Source organism: Halichondria panicea, chromosome 10, assembly GCF_963675165.1.
Source record: "Halichondria panicea chromosome 10, odHalPani1.1, whole genome shotgun sequence".
Taxonomy (NCBI): Eukaryota; Metazoa; Porifera; class Demospongiae; order Suberitida; family Halichondriidae; genus Halichondria; species Halichondria panicea.
In genome coordinates, this window is record NC_087386.1 from 1,814,543 (window position 1) to 1,832,075 (window position 17,533).

General features: G+C 38.9%; 1 protein-coding gene across 1 annotated transcript; it reads left to right on the forward strand.

Annotated features, from left to right (window-relative positions):
• Positions 1-5,081: 5,081 nt before the first annotated feature.
• Positions 5,082-7,265, forward strand: LOC135343333 (uncharacterized). Its single transcript, XM_064540339.1, has 4 exons — positions 5,082-5,275; positions 5,332-6,189; positions 6,364-6,732; positions 6,827-7,265. Exons 1-4 carry the CDS (start codon positions 5,209-5,211, stop codon positions 7,165-7,167), a joined length of 1,635 nt encoding a protein of 544 aa, XP_064396409.1. The 5' UTR covers positions 5,082-5,208; the 3' UTR covers positions 7,168-7,265.
• The last annotated feature ends 10,268 nt before the right edge of the window (positions 7,266-17,533 follow it).

Genomic DNA, 17,533 nt, shown 5'->3' on the forward strand with positions numbered 1-17,533 from the left:
AAGCCCAATGTCAAACGAAAGCCTATAAAGTCGAAATATCTGTAGTATAGCGGACATGCATGTTCCATTGAGATCATGTTAGTATGTCTAAGTATTTTGCGGTATTAAATTGAGCAACTGAGAGTTGACTCATGAACACTGGTGTTTGTGATTGTTTGTCAAACAGTGACATTATTTGTTAAACTTTTCCAATTCATGCGTAATCCTTCCACTATATAATTTGTTCCATTCTGCATGCCCCCATTCTGAGTAGATACTGCAACTCTTGTACACATATTCATAGCTAAAGTTGTACTAACACAAACTAGCTCTTGCTCTAATCTGAGCAGTCATGATTCTATTTCTAACTGCTCTGCTCATCAGTGGCTATTGTGATGCTCTCACTTGTAATCAAACAGGTAAATTTAGGCAGACATTTAAAGACTTATTTTCATATTGTATTCCAACCAATTAGTCCTTCCTACACTGTATCGAGGTCTGTGGTTAGATGGTGATCCAATTACATACAACGATGTTCTGATCACCTATCCATCAAATTGTACACAGAGGAGCATTCTTGCTAGATATATTGTCTGTGATTACGGTGTTGTACTGGGTGACGGAGCAATCATTCCATCTCCTCCTGATCTCAATAGTGCAAGTTATTTCAGACATTTCATTACTTGGAATAGAGATTCATTGAAAAGTTTTATTGACTTTGACCTCACTACAGCAACGGCTGGGATTACTGCTATAGAGCTCAGTTTCTTGAACAGTCCTGCCAGTGGAATCAGTTTGCCAGAACCTAGACTATCTGTAGTTGAATATACCCGAGGCCTGAGAGATCGAAGTGAAGCAAGTATTACAACCTGGATATTCGATAATCAAGATCTGTCTCAGACAGACAACCAAATCAGAACTATTAGCATTCGGCCATTCCCACTATTAAGTGCTATGAACCTCAGAATTATGTTCCAATTCACAGCGTTTCATGATTTTGATTGGGTCTTTCTGAGTGAAATACGATTTTGCACACAGCCTCAACCTCCTTTTCAACTTCAGGCTGTAATCCTTCAAACACCATCATTGATTGTTGTTCAGCCAAGTGCAGACGATCTGATAAGAGGATCAACAGAGTTAGTGTGCACTGTTTCCAGTGAAGGATTGTACGTATGGCAGTGGAAGAGGGACAACGCTATCATAATGATGGAAAATATAAGCCAATACAGAATCACCATTGGAGACGGAAGCAGAACAACTAAGTTGAGGATTAACAATCTGGACTTTAGTGATGCTGCTAATTATGGATGCATAGCAACAACAACACACGATGTGGATTTAATGAACTCAACAGTGTATTTAGTGGAGTTTCCAGGTACTTAAATTACTTAATACATGACTAATTAACTTGCTGTTCCTTCCATTCTAGAGCGTGTCATTACTACACCTGATGTCAGTAGATATCTACAGACTGGAGAGGTTACCCTGACCTGTGAGCTCCATGGTTACCAGTCATCACTCTCTTCTCCTGTGTGGCTGGACTTGGGTGGCAGTGAAATAACTACCACTACAAAATACACTCTGTCTTTGCGTGAAGGACTCAACACCATAATTCTACAGAATGGCACTCTTGTCCCTAGTATCATTTTAGACATCACAATTCACAACCTTTCATCAGCCGATGGAGGTACCTACAGGTGTCGTGGTGTCAGAGGAGAGAGTGTCACTCAACTCACAATAGTGGAGAGTACAGCCCCTCCCACTACACCACCTCCTCCAACCACACCCCATTTGACTACTCGTTCAACGCAGCCTACGTTAGCACCTAATAACCAGTTGCCTCCTGTACATATTTTAGTATCCGTAGTAACCATCCTAGTCATTGCATTACTTCTCTTCATTGTCTTTATCGTTTGCCTTCTGAGGAAGATAAAGAAAAAGAAATCGTTACTGACTGAAGCTGTAAAAGTACCTAATCTACTCTCCGTAAAAGAAAAGTGTTCAATTTCTGTGCAGGATGTGATATATGAAGAGATAGCTGAAAGACGTGACATGTCATTGACAAAGAACGAAGCCTACGTGTGTGTGTCGACTCTTAGACAACCAAAAAGTTATTAACATTATCCTGGACTAATTTGTCAATGTCTGTGTTAATAGTTTGTATTAGTGAATTAGTTTTGTGCAAAATAGCTGTAAACTAGCCTCCTTCTCAGGCCTCTTTTTGAGTAGAGGAAGTGATCACGGGGACAAGGCCAGCTGTAAACATATAATGCGTGCGTGTGTGTGTGCGTGCGTGTGTGCAATAGTTTGTGTTTTAATAATTAAGGAAGAGAATTGAGCAACAGAGAGTTGACTGTATATCAAACATTGTCAAATTAGTGCTGCAGACTAGCTATATACAGTACACTGATGTCCTTAAGTGCAAATCATTTCAATATTTGTCATTTAATTGAACCGATTCTCATGCAACTTATTTGCTTTCTAATTCCACTCTTAAAAACATCTCTATATCTGCCTACTTATATATAATCATGTACTTATAATTTAAAGTTGGACTAACAGGCTCTCGTCTCTATAACTGAACAATCATGATTCTATTTCTAACTGCTCTGCTCATCAGTGGCTATTGTGATGCTCTCACTTGTAATCAAACAGGTAAATGTAAGCATATAGATACTATAAAATTTATAGTATCTGGTTTAAGCTACTATTTTGAAGACTTATTTTCATGTTGTATTATCCAACCAATTAGTCCTTCCTACACTGTATCACGGTCTGTGGTTAGATGGTGATCCAATTACATACAACGATGTTCTGATCACCTATCCATCAAATTGTATACGGAGGAGCATTCTTGAAAGATTCACTGTCTGTGATTACAGTGTTGTACTGGGTGACGGAGCAATCATTCCATCTCCTCCTGATCTCAATAGTGCCAGTTATTTCAGACATTTCATCTCTTGGAACAGAGACTCGTTGAATAGTTTTATTGACTTTGACCTCACTACAGCAACGGCTGGGATTACTGCTATAGAACTCAGTTTCTTAAACAGTCCAGTCAATGGAATCAGTTTGGCAGAACCTAGACTATCTGTTATTGCATATGGTCCAGGCTTTAGAGATCAAACGGAAACAAATATCACAACCTAGATACTTGACAATCAAGATCTGACTCAGGCAGACCACCAAATCAGAACTATTAGCATTCTGCCACTCACACCACTTAGTGCTGCGAACCTCAGAATTAGGTTTCAGTTTACAGTGTTTCATGATTTTGATTTAGTCTTTCTGAGTGAAATACGATTTTGCACACAGCTTCCTTTTCAACTTTAGGCTCTAATCTTTTAAACACCATCATCAATTGTTGTTCAGCCAAGTGCAGATGACCTGAGAAGAGGATCAACAGAGTTAGTGTGCACTGTTTCCAGTGAAGGATCGTACATATGGCAGTGGAAGAGAAATAACACTTTTTTAGAAAATAATGGTGACTACAGGATCACCATTGGAGACGGAAGCAGAACAACTGAGTTGACGATTAACAGTCTAGACTTTAGTGATGCTGCTAATTATGAATGCATAGCAACAACAACACACGATGTGGATTTAAGGAACTCAACAGTGTATTTAGTGGAATTTCCAGGTACCTAAATTACTTGATACAAATTGCCATTCTTCACCCTGCATGTACTCGTGCACATGTTCACCTATTAAATGTATATTACTGTCCTTCCATGTCGTTTCCACATCTGGAAATAGTGTATGTATACTGGTACCTAAGCATATCTTTCGCAAACTGTTTGTTACTGTCCTCCTTTTTCTTTTTATAGAGCATGTCATTACAATACCTGATGTCAGTGGATATCTACAAACTAGAGAGGTTATCCTGACCTGTGAGCTCCATGGTTACCAGTCATCATTCTCTCCTCCTGTGTGGTTCGACTTGGGTGGCAGTGAAATAACCGCATCTACAAAATCAAAATACACCATCACTTCTGATGAAGGAGGGAACACCATCGTTTTTGAGAATGGCACTGCTATCCCTAGTGTGATTGTCTGGCTTAGAATTCGAGATCTATCATCAGCCGATGGAGGTACCTACATGTGTCGTGGTGTCAGAGGAGGAGAGAGTGTCACTCAACTTGTGATTATTGCAGAAGGGAAATCCCCTCCCACTACACCACCTCCCACTACTGCACTACCTGTGACTACTCAGCACACATCAGCATCTAATAATGTTTTGCTACCAACAGTACATAGATTAGTATCTGTAGTAACTATCCTAGTGATTGTATTACTTCTCCTCATTGTCTTCATCGTTTACCTACTGAGGAAGAAGATCAACAAGATAATACATTCCTTAATACGCTCGACTGAAGCTGTACAAGTACCTAATTCTCTCTCCATACATATACAAGAAAGGGAAGACACCTCAATTTCTGTGCAGAATGTGACCTATGAAGAGATTGCCGAAAGAAGCGTTATGTCATTGACAAAGAACGAAGCCTACGTGTGTGTGTCGACTCCTCCTCTAGAAAAATAGACAGCCAAAAAATTAACCTTTTACTGCATGAGCAGCTCTTTAACATTATCCTGGACTTATTTATCATTAAATTTTGTGCATAATTCTATTTAGTACCCTGACACTTTAGATTTGTCTATATATAGCTTATAAACATACTGTGTGTCATATTGTGTGTGTGTGTACTTCTATATGAGTTGCTTCACACACATTCTAGCAATTTGAGAATGCTGTTTAATAAACCACCTGTTCCTGGGAAACCCACAATAGCGGCGAAGCCATTCAAATAGCCATTTATACCCTGTGGAGATTAAGCCCAATGTCAAACCAAAGCCTTATTTAACTATATTGCTTGGTATAGCAAAAATGTTCAGATCTACAGGCATGTGATAATGTAGTAGATATATAAGCATTTTTTGAAGTGGGGATAATATTGAGCAACAGAGATTTGATTCATGAACACTGATATTTGTTTTTATTGATGTTATCAGCGATATATACCTCAGCACACGTTGATGTTTCTATGTGATCATTCGATTTGTCGATTTGTCAATTCATGCATGCATACTTTCCATTCTATATGTCCCGTATTTGCTAATCTACATGAATAGTCCCACCTCTTTTCTATATATCGGCCTCTCATACACATGCATGACTGTACATCACTAATTCATCATGCTGAAGTTGGTCTTGTCTTTAACTGAACAATCATGATTCTATTTCTAACTGCTTTGCTCATCAGTGGCTATTGTGATGCTCTCACTTGTAATCAAACAGGTGAGCTTAAACATACATTTGAAGATTAATGTTATATTGTATTCCAACTGTTTTAGTGAACCCTACGACGTATCGACGTCTGTGGTCAGATACTGGGAATGATTACAATGGTGTTCCCATTACCTATCCACCAAATTGTATGCGGCAAAATCTCCATGAAATCTGTAACTACGACCTGGTACTGGGTGACGGAGCAATCATTGCATCTCCTCCTGATCTCAATAGTTCAAGTTATTTCGAGCATTTCATTGGGATGAGTGCATCAATGAATTCGTATATTGACTTTGACCTCACTACAGTAACCGCTGGGATTACTGCTATAGAGCTCAGTTTCTTGAACAGTCCTCCCAACAGAATCAGTTTACCAGACATTGCAATATCAGTAGTTTATTTTGGAACTGTAGCACCTATTGCAAGCTGGATATTTGATAATCAAAATCTTGATCAGACAGACAACCAAATCAGAACTATTAGTATTCAGCCATTCAGACCATTTAGTGCTGCGAACTTCAGAATTACGTTTCAATTCACAGAATTTCATGATTTTAATTGGGTCTTTGTAAGTGAAGTACGCTTTTGTACAGACCTTCAACCAAACTTACAACCAGAAGTAATATTTCAAATGCCACCATCAAACAATATCCAGCCAGATGCAGAGGACCTGAGAAGAAGATCAACAGAGTTAGTGTGCACTGTTTCCAGTGAAGGTTCGTACACATGGCAGTGGAAGAAAGATAATGTTATAATAGTGAATAAAGGGGACTACAGAATCACCATTGGAGATGAAAGTAGAACAACTAAGCTGACAATCAATAATCTAGATTTTAGTGATGCTGCTGAATATGAATGTACGGGAATGACAAGACGAGATGCGAATGTCATGAACTCAGCAGTGTATGTACTGGAATTTCCAGGTACCTAAACATCTTACCAGGAGTACATTAAGTACTCCTGCTCTTACTTATATACATATTGTTTGTTGCTGTCTTCCTTTTTTTAGAGGTACCTAAACATCTTACCAGGAGTACATTAAGTACTCCTGCTCTTACTTATATACATATTGTTTGTTGCTGTCTTCCTTTTTTTAGAGCGTGTCATTACTACACCTGATGTCAGTGGATATCTACAGACTGGAGAGGTTACCCTGACCTGTGAGCTCCATGGTTACCAGTCATCACTCTCTCCTCCTGTGTGGCTAAACACAAATGGCAGTGAAATAAATGACTCTGCCAAATACACTGTGTCCGTGTGTGAAGGAAACAACACCATGATTCTACAGAATGGCACTGTCGTCCCTAGTATCATTTTCAACATCACAATTCACAACCTTTCATTAGCTGATGGAGATACCTACACGTGTCGTGGTGTCAGAGGAGAGAGTGTCACTCAACTCACAATATTAGAAGGGACTGATCCAAACATGTTATCGCAAACATGCATTTCTACGTCTATAGAGGGTGAGTAAACTGTGACTGAGTTTACTTTCATTATACATTATACATGCTTATTATCAGAAACAATTATAACTTAGTTTCGTATTTATTACTGCAGGCATCACTCCCACTCCATCCCCTGGCAACGAAACTACCACTCGTGTTCCTGTAATGGATGAAACCACTGTCATCATAGCAGCTGCAGTAGTGGCTGTTATTATAGTACTCACAATACTTATCCTCATAATCTTCATCGTTTACCTACTGAGGAAGATCAACAAGATGAAAATACGTTTGACTGAAGCTGTACAAATACCTAATTCTCTCTCCATACAAGAAAGGGAAGACACCTCAATTTCTGTGCAGGATGTGACGTATGAAGAGATTGCCGAAAGAAGCGTCATGTCATTAACAAAGAACGAAGCCTACGTGTGTGTGTCGACTCCTCTAGAGAAATAGGCAACCAAAAAATTAAACTTTTACTGAGCAGACCTTTAACATTATTCTGGACTAAGTCAATGTCTTTGTTTACTATTGTTTGTGCATTTGTGCATAATTATCCATTTATTCTACCCTGACACGTATATGTGTGTACAATAGTAGTTCCATTTGAGTTGCTTTGAAATGTCTATTATAATAAACCACCTGTTTCTGGGAAAAACCCAGAATAGCGACAAAGACGTCCAAACAGCCAGTTCTACCCCCCCGTTGGGAGACCCCCTGTGGAGATTAACCAGTGTTAAACCAAAGCCTAAATAAAGCCTTGCCTTGGATAGCGAACACGTTATATTAGTTGAAATCATGGTGTGTATAGATATACGTAGATGTGTTTTGTTAAGTTACAAGAATTGAGCAACAGAGAGATCATTCATGTACACTAATTGTTTGTCAACATTGAAGTTGTCTGCCGGTGTAAAGTTGCATGCCTATATGGCAGATTATGTATACCATGCGATGTACTTCAGTACACCGTTGACGTCCTATGCCCAGTCATTCAATATTCATTTGTCACTTCATGTGTGTATGTTTCCATTCTGCATGCCCCATATTTGTTTATCTATACATGATACAAACAAATAATTCCACCCCCTAAACTATATCCGCCTCTCATACCAGTATAGCTAACCTACATCACTATAATTCATATACTTAAGAAGTTGGATTAACAAAGTATTAGTCATGATTCTATTTCTAACTGCTCTGCTCATCAGTGGCTATTGTGATGCTCTCATTTGTAATCAAACAGGTGAGCTTAAGCAGACATTTGAAGATTAATGTCATAGTAACTGTATTCCTAATGTTTTAGTGAACCCTATGACGTATCGACGTCTGTGGTCAGATATTGGGAATGATTACAATGGTGTCCCCATCACCTATCCACCAAATTGTATGCGGCAAAATCTTCAGGAAATCTCCATCCTCTGTGACTATGATGTGGTACTGGGTGACAGAGCAATCATTCCATCTCCTCCTGATCTCAATACTTCAAGTTATTTCGAGCATTTCATTGGGATGAGCAACTCAGTGAATTCGTATATTGACTTTGACCTCACTACAGCAACGGCTGGGATTACTGCTATAGAGCTCAGTTTCTTGAACAGTCCTACCAACAGAATCAGTTTGCCAGACATTACAATATCAGTAGTTCATTTTGGAGCTGTATCGCTTATTGCAAGCTGGATATTTGATAATGAACATCTTGATCAGACAGACAACCAAATCAGAACTATTAGTATTCAGCCATTCACACCACTTAGTGCTGTGAACCTCAGAATTAGGTTCCAATTCACAGTGCTTCATGATTTTGATTGGATCTTTCTGAGTGAAGTACGCTTTTGTACAGACCTTCAACCAAACTTACAACCAGAAGTAACATTTCAAATACCACCATCAAACAATATACAGCCAAGTGCAGAGGACCTGAGAAGAGGATCAACAGAGTTAGTGTGCACTATTTCCAGTGAAGGTTCATACACATGGCAGTGGAAGAGAGACAATGCTATGATAGAAAATAAAGGGGACTACAGAATAACCATTGGAGATGGAAGTAGAACAACTAAGTTGACAATCAACAATCTAGAGTTTAGTGATGCTGCTGAATATGAATGTACGGTAATGACAAGACTGGATGCGAATGTCAGGAACTCAACAGTGTATGTACTGGAGTTTCCAGGTACTTAAATATCATACTTACACTACACTATGATTTTTTGTGATGTTCATTCCATTTTATAGAGCATGTCATTACAACACTTGATGTCAGTGGACATCTACTGACTGGAGAGGTTACTCTGACCTGTGAGCTCCATGGTTACCAGTCATCACTCTCTCCTCCTGTGTGGCTAAACACAAATGGCAGTGAAACAAACGACTCTACCAAATACACTGTGTCCGTGTTTGAAGGAAACAACACCATAATTCTACAGAATGGCACTGTCGTCCTTAGTATTATTCTGAGCATCACAATTCACAACCTTTCATCAGTTGATGGAGGTACCTACACGTGTCGTGGTGTCAGAGGAGAGAGTGTCACTCAACTCACAATATTGGAAGGGACTGATCCAAACATGGTATCGCAAACATGCATTTCTACGTCTATAAAGGGTGAGTAAACTGTGACTGAGTTTACTTTCATTTTACATTTTATATGTCTATTATCAGAAACAATTATAACTTAGTTTCTACTGCATTGTTATTATTCTCTCGTATTTACTGCAGGCATCACTCCCACTCCACCCCCTGGCAATGAAACTACCACTCGTGTCCCTGTAATGGATGAAACCATTGTCATCATAGCAGCTGCAAGTAGGGAGTGTTATTATAGTACTCACAATACTTATCCTCATAATCTTCATCGTTTACCTACTGAGGAAGATCAACAAGATGAAAATACGTTTGAATGAAGCTGTACAAGTACCTAATTCTCTCTCCATGCAAGAAAGGGAAGACACCTCAATTTCTGTGCAGGATGTGACATATGAAGAAATTGCCGAAAGAAACGACATGTTATTGACAAATAACGAAGCCTACGTGTGTGTGTCGACTCCTCTAGATTAAAATTAACATTTCACTGAGCAGACCTTTAACACTATCCTGTGTTTACTTTTGTTTGCATATACCATTTACCTGACACTTTAATTTTTCTAGCTGTAAACATTTTGTGTGTTACTTGTGTACAGTAGTAACTCCATTTGAGAAGCAATCTGAGAATGCTGTTAAATAAACCACCTGTTCCTGGGAAACCCACAATAGCGACGAAGACGTCCAAACAGCCAGTTAGACCCCTGTGGAGATTAAGCCCAATGTCAAACGAAAGCCTATAAAGTCGAAATATCTAATAGCGGACATGCATGTTCCATTGAGATCATATGATATGTATAGTATATGTCGAAGTATTTTGCGATATTAAATTGATCAACTGAGAGTTGACTCATGAACACTGGTGTTTGTGATTGTTTGTATAAACTTGTCACTTTAGTGTAGGAAATTATTTAAACCATATCATAATTACTCAGTAATACCTCGGTACATTAGTTGTTGACGTCCCTATTATGTGCAGATCATTCACTTTTTCAATTCATGCGTAATCCTTCCACTATATAATTTGTTCCATTCTGCATGCCCCCCATTCTGAGTATATACTGCAACTCTTGTACACATAATTATTCATAGCTAAAGTTTTATACTTAAACAAATTAGCTCTTGCTCTAATCTGAGCAGTCATGATTCTATTTCTAACTGCTCTGCTCATCAGTGGCTATTGTGATGCTCTCACTTGTAATCAAACAGGCAGACATTTTGAAAATTTATTTCATATTGTAATCCAACTGTTTAGTTAACCCTACGACGTATCGAGGTCTGTGGTTAGATGGTGAACCAATTAAATACAACGATGTTCTGATCACCTATCTATCAAATTGTACACAGCCAAACATTCTTGCTAGATACATTGTCTGTGATTACAGTGTTGTACTGGGTGACGAAGCAATCATCCCATCTCCTCCTGATCTCAATAGTGCAAGTTATTTCAGACATTTCATTGCTTGGAACAGATACTCATTGAGTAGTTATGTTGACTTTGACCTCATTACAACAACGGCTGGAATTACTGCTATTGAGCTCAGTTTCTTAAACAGTCCAGCCAATGGAATCAGTTTGCCAGAACCTAGACTATCTGTAGTTGAATATATCCGAGGCCTGAGAGATCGAAGTGAAGTAAGTATAACAACCTGGATATTTGATAATCAAGATCTGGCTCAGACAGACAACCAAATCAGAACTATTAGCATTTGGCCATTCCCACCACTTAGTGCTGCGAACCTCAGAATTAGGTTCCAATTCACAGTGCTTCATGATTTTGATTGGATCTTTCTGAGTAAAATACGAGTTTGCACAAAGCCTCAACCACCTTTTCAACAACTTAAGGCTGTCATCCTTCAAACACTATCATCTATTGTTCTTCAGCCGAGTGCAGATGACCAGAAAAGAGGATCAACAGAGTTAGTGTGCACTATTTTGGGAGAAGGATCGTACACATGGCAGTGGAAGAGAGATAACAATATGATAGAAAATAGTGAGGACTACAAAATCACTATTGGAGACGGAAGCAGAAAAACTAAGTTGACGATTAACAATCTGGACTTTAGTGATGCTGCTAATTATGAATGCATAGCAACAACAACACAGGATATGGATTTAATGAAATCAACAGTGTATTTAGTGGAGTTCTCAGGTACCTAAATTACTTAATACATGACTAATTAACTTGCTGTTCCTTCCATTCTAGAGCATGTCATTACTACACCTGATATCAGTGAGTATCTACAGACTGGAGAGGTTACCCTGACCTGTGAGCTCCATGGTTACCAGTCATCACTCTCTCCTCCTGTGTGGCTAAACACAAATGGTAGTCAACCAAACGACTCTGCCAAATACACTGTGTCCGTGTTTGAAGGAAACAACACCATAATTCTACAGAATGGCACTGTCGTCCCTAGTATTATTCTGAGCATCACAATTCACAACCTTTCATCAGCTGATGGAGGTACCTACACGTGTCGTGGTGTCAGAGGAGAGAGTGTCACTCAACTCATAATAGTAGAGGGTACAGCCCCTCCCACTGCACCACCTCCTCCAACCACACCCCATTTGACTACTCGTTCAACGCTGCCTACGTTAGCACCTAATAACCAGTTGCCTCCTGTACATATTTTAGTATCCATAGTAACCATCCTAGTCATTGCATTACTTCTCTTCATTGTCTTTATCGTTTGCCTTCTGAGGAAGATAAACAAAAAGAAATCGTTACTGACTGAAGCTGTAAAAGTACCTAATCTACTCTCCGTAAAAGAAAAGTGTTCAATTTCTGTGCAAGATGTGATATATGAAGAGATAGCTGAAAGACGTGACATGTCATTGACAAAGAACGAAGCCTACGTGTGTGTGTCGACTCTTAGACAACCAAAAAGTTATTAACATTATCCTGGACTAATTTGTCAATGTCTGTGTTAATAGTGTTAGTGAATTAGTTTTGTGCAAAATAGCTGTAAACTAGCCTCCTTCTCAGGCGTCTTTTTGAGTAGAGGAAGTGGTCATGGGGACAAGGCCAGCTGTAAACATATAATGCGTGCGTGCGTGCATGCGTGTGTGCAATAGTTTGTGTTTTAATAATTAAGGAAGAGAATTGAGCAACAGAGAGTTGACTGTATATCAAACATTGTCAAATTAGTGCTGCAGACTAGCTATACAGTACACTGATGCCCCTATGTGCAAATCGTCAATTTGTGAACCCGTTCTCATGCAACTTATACGGATTAGTATCCATAGTAACTCTCCTAGTGATTGCATTACTTCTCCTCATAATCTTCATCGTTTACCTACTGAGGAAGATCAACAAAACAAAGAATTCCTTAATACACTCGACTGAAGCTTTACAAGTACCTAATTCTCTCTCCATACAAGAAAGGGAAGACACCTCAATTTCTGTGCAGGATGTAATATATGAAGAGATTTCCGAAAGACGCGTCGTGTCATTGACAAAGAATGAAGCCTACGTATGTGTGTCGACTCCTCTAGAATAATAATATATAGTATAGTTACTATAATCTGAGCAATCATGATTCTATTTCTAATTTCTAACGGCTCTGCTCATCAGTGGCTATTTGTGATGCTCTCACTTGTAATCAAACAGGTGAGCTTAGGCAGACATTAATTTTGAACATTTATTTTATGCCAATTAGCCCTTCCTACACTGTATCGAGGTATGTGGTTAGATGGTGATCCAATTACATACAACGATGTTCTGATCACCTATCCATCAAATTGTACACGGAGGAGCATTCTTGCTAGATACATTGTCTGTGATTACAGTGTTGTACTGGGTGACGGAGCAATCATTCCATCTCCTCCTGATCTCAATAGTTATTTCAGACATTTCATTGCTTGGAACAGAGACTCATTGAATAGTTTTATTGACTTTGACCTCACTACAGCAACGGCTGGGATTACTGCTATAAAGCTCAGTTTCTTGAACAGTCCTGCCAGTCGAATCAGTTTGCCAGAACCTAGACTATCTGTAGTTGAATATACCCGAAGCCTGAGAGATCGAACCGAAACAAGTATCACAACCTGTATAATTTGATAATCAAGATCTGACTCAGACAGACAACCAAATCAGAACTATTATAGTATTCGGCTATTCACATCACTTAGTGCTGCGAACCTCACACAGCCTCTATCTCCTTTTCAACAACTTAAGGCTGTAATCCTTCAAACACCATCATCAATTATTGTTCAGCCAAGTGCGGACGACCTGAGAAGAGGATCAACAGATTTAGTGTGCACTGTTTCCAGTGAAGGATTGTACGTATGGCAGTGGAAGAGAAACAATGCTATTATAGAAAATAGTAAGGACTACAGAATCACCATTGGAGATGGAAGCAGAACAACTAAGTTGACGATTAACAATCTGGACTTTAGTGATGCTGATAATTATGAATGCATAGCAACAACAACACACGATGTGGATTTAATGAACTCAACAGTGTATTTAGTGGAGTTCTCAGGTACCTAAATTACTTAATACATGACTAATTAACTTGCTGTTCCTTCCATTCCAGAGCATGTCATTACAACACCTGATGTCAGTGGGTATCTACAGACTGGAGAGGTTACCCTGACCTGTGAGCTCCATGGTTACCATGCAGTCAACACTCTCTCCTCCTGTGTGGCTAAACACAAATGGTAGTGAAACAAAATTAATGACTCTGCCAAATACACTGTGTCTGTGTGTGAAGGAAACAAAACAATAATTCTACAGAATGGCACTGTTGTCCCTAATATAATTTTAGACATCACAATTCACAACCTTTCATTAGCCGATGGAGGTACCTACACGTGTCGTGGTGTCAGAGGAGAGAGTGTCACTCAACTCACAATATTAGAGGGTACAGCCCCTCTCACTGCACCACCCTAGTCATTGCATTACATCTCTTCATTGTCTTTATCGTTTGCCTTTTTTTGAGGAAGATAAAGAAAAAGAAATCCTTATTGACTGAAGCTGTAAAAGTACCTAATCTACTCTCTATAAAAGAAAAGTGTTCAATTTCTGTGCAGGATGTGATATATGAAGAGATAGCTGAAAGACGCGACATGTCATTGACAAAGAACGAAGCCTACGTGTGTGTGTCGACTCTTAGACAACAAAAAAGCTATTAACATTATCCTGGACTAATTTGTCAATGTCTGTGTTAATATTTGTATTAGTGAATTAGTTTTGTGCAAAATAGCTGTAAACTAGCCTCCTTCTCAGGCTTCTTTTTGAGTAGAAGAGTGGTCATAGGGACAAGGCTAGCTGTAAACATAATAATGTGTGTGTGCATGTGTGCGTGTGTGTGTGTGTGTGCGTGCGTGTGTGTGCAATAGTTTTGTGTTTTAATAATTAAGTAAGAGAATTGAGCAACAGAGAGTTGACTGTATATCAAACATTGTCAAATCAGTGCTACAGACTAGCTATATGCAGTACACTGATGTCCCTATGTGCAAATCATTTCAATAGTCAATTTGTGAACCCATTCTCATGCAACTTATTTGCTTTCTAATTCCACTCTTAAAAACATCTCTATATCTGCCTACTTATAATATTATATAACTATAATTTAAAGTTGGACTAACAGGCTCTCGTCTCTATAACTGAACAACATGATTCTATTTCTAACTGCTCTGCTCATCAGTGGCTATTGTGATACTCTCACTTGCACTCAAACAGGTATATAAGTTTAAGTAGCATCGAATTATTTTAATGTTGTATTCCAACCGATTAGTCCTTCCTACACTGTATCGAGGTCTGTGGTTAGATGGTGATCCAATTACATACAATGATGTTCTGATCACCTATCCATCAAATTGTACACAGTATTTTTTTGCTAGCTTCACTGCCTGTGATTATAGTGTGGTACTGGGTGACAGAGCAATCATTCCATCTCCTCCTGATCTCAATAGTGCAAGTTATGTCAGATATTTCATTGCTTGGAACAGAGACTCATTGAACAGTTTTATTGACTTTGACCTCACTACAGCAATGGCTGGGATTACTGCTATTGAGCTCAGTTTCTTGAACAGTCCAGCCAATGGAATCAGTTTGCCAGAACCTAGACTATCTGTAGTTGAATATACCCGAGGCCTGAGAGATCGAAGTGAAATAAGTATAACAACCTGGATATTTGATAATCAAGATTTGGCTCAGACAGACAACCAAATCAGAACTATTAGCATTCGGCCATTCCCACCACTTAGTGCTGTGAACCTCAGAATTAGGTTCCAATTCACAGTGCTTCATGATTTTGATTGGGTCTTTCTGAGTGAAATACGATTTTGCACACAGCCTCTACCTCCTTTTAAACTTTAGGCTCTAATCTTTCAAACACCATCATCAATTGTTGTTCAGCCGAGTGCAGACGATCTGAGAAGAGGATCAACAGAGTTAGTGTGCACTATTTCGGATGAAGGATTGTACATATGGCAGTGGAAGAGAGACAAAGCTATCATATCGATGGAAAATATAACCCAATACAGAATCACCATTGGAGACGGAAGCAGAACAACTAAGTTGAGGATTAACAATCTGGACTTTAGTGATGCTGCTAATTATGAATGCATAGCAACAACAACACACGATGTGGATTTAATGAACTCAACAGTGTATTTAGTGGAGTTCTCAGGTACCTAAATTACTTAATACATGACTAATTAACTTGCTGTTCCTTCCATTCTAGAGCATGTCATTACTACACCTGATATCAGTGAGTATCTACAGACTGGAGAGGTTACCCTGACCTGTGAGCTCCATGGTTACCAGTCATCACTCTCTCCTCCTGTGTGGCTAGACTCGGGTGGCAGTGAAATAAATACCACTACCAAATACACTGTGTCTGTGTGTGAAGGAACTAACACCATAATTCTACAGAATGGCACTGTCGTCCCTAGTATAATTTTGGACATCACCATTCACAATCTTTCATCAGCTGATGGAGGAGGTACCTACACGTGTCGTGGTGTCAGAGGAGAGAGTGTCACTCAACTCACAATAGTGGAGGGTACAGTCCCTCCCACTGCACCACCTCCTCCAACCACACTCCATTTGACTACTCGTTCAACGCAGCCTACGTTAGCACCTAATAACCAGTTGCCTCCTGTACATATTTTAGTATCCGTAGTAACCATCCTAGTCATTGCATTACTTCTCTTCATTGTCTTTATCGTTTGCCTTTTGAGGAAGATAAGGAAAAAGAAATCGTTTTTGACTGAAGCTGTAAAAGTACCTAATCTACTCTCCGTAAAAGAAAAGTGTTTAATTTCTGTGCAGGATGTGAAATATGAAGAGATAGCTGAAAGAAGCGTCATATCATTGACAAAGAACGAGGCCTACGTGTGTGTGTCGACTCTTTAAAAAAAATAGAAAACCCGAAAGTAATTAACATTATTCTGGACTAATTTGTCAATGTCTGTGTTAATAATTATGTAACCATTGTTTGTGAATTAGTTTTGTGCAAATCCATTTACCCTAAAACTTTAATTTATCTATAGCTGTAAACTAGCCTCCAGGCGTCTTTTTGAGTAGAGGAAGTGGTCACGGGGACAAGGCCAGCTGTAAACATATAATGCGTGCGTGCGTGTGTGCAATAGTTTGTGTTTTAATAATTAAGGAAGAGAATTGAGCAACAGAGAGTTGACTGTATATCAAACATTGTCAAATTAGTGCTGCAGATCTAGACTAGCTATATACAGTACACTGACCTGCCTATGTGCAAATCATTTTAATAGTCAATTTTGTGAACCCATTCTCATGCAACTTATTTGCTTTCTAATTCCACTCTTAAAAACATCTCTATATCTGCCTACTTATATATAATCATGTACTTATAATTTAAAGTTGGACTAACAGGCTCTCGTCTCTATAACTGAACAATCATGATTCTATTTCTAACTGCTCTGCTCATCAGTGGCTATTGTGATGCTCTCACTTGTAATCAAACAGGTGAGCTTAATTAAGCAGACATCTGAAGACTTATTATTTTTAATTCAATGTTGTATTATCCAACCGATTAGCCATTCCTACACTGTATCGAGGTCTGTGGTTAGATGGTGATCCAATTACATACAACGATGTTCTGATCACCTATCCATCAAATTGTACATGGAGGAGCATTCTTGAAAGATTCATTGTCTGTGATTACAGTGTTGTACTGGGTGACGGAGCAATCATTCCATCTCCTCCTGATCTCAATAGTGCAAGTTATTTCACACATTTCATTGCTGCTTGGAACAG

Bases quoted from the DNA above. Each gene is read 5' to 3' on its own strand.
- LOC135343333 (XM_064540339.1), top strand. From the start codon at position 5,209: ATGATTCTATTTCTAACTGCTTTGCTCATCAGTGGCTATTGTGATGCT. The intron at 5,276-5,331 runs GTGAGCTTAAAC...CAACTGTTTTAG, and splicing joins TCTCACTTGTAATCAAACAG to TGAACCCTACGACGTATCGA. The intron at 6,190-6,363 runs GTACCTAAACAT...TCCTTTTTTTAG, and splicing joins GTATGTACTGGAATTTCCAG to AGCGTGTCATTACTACACCT.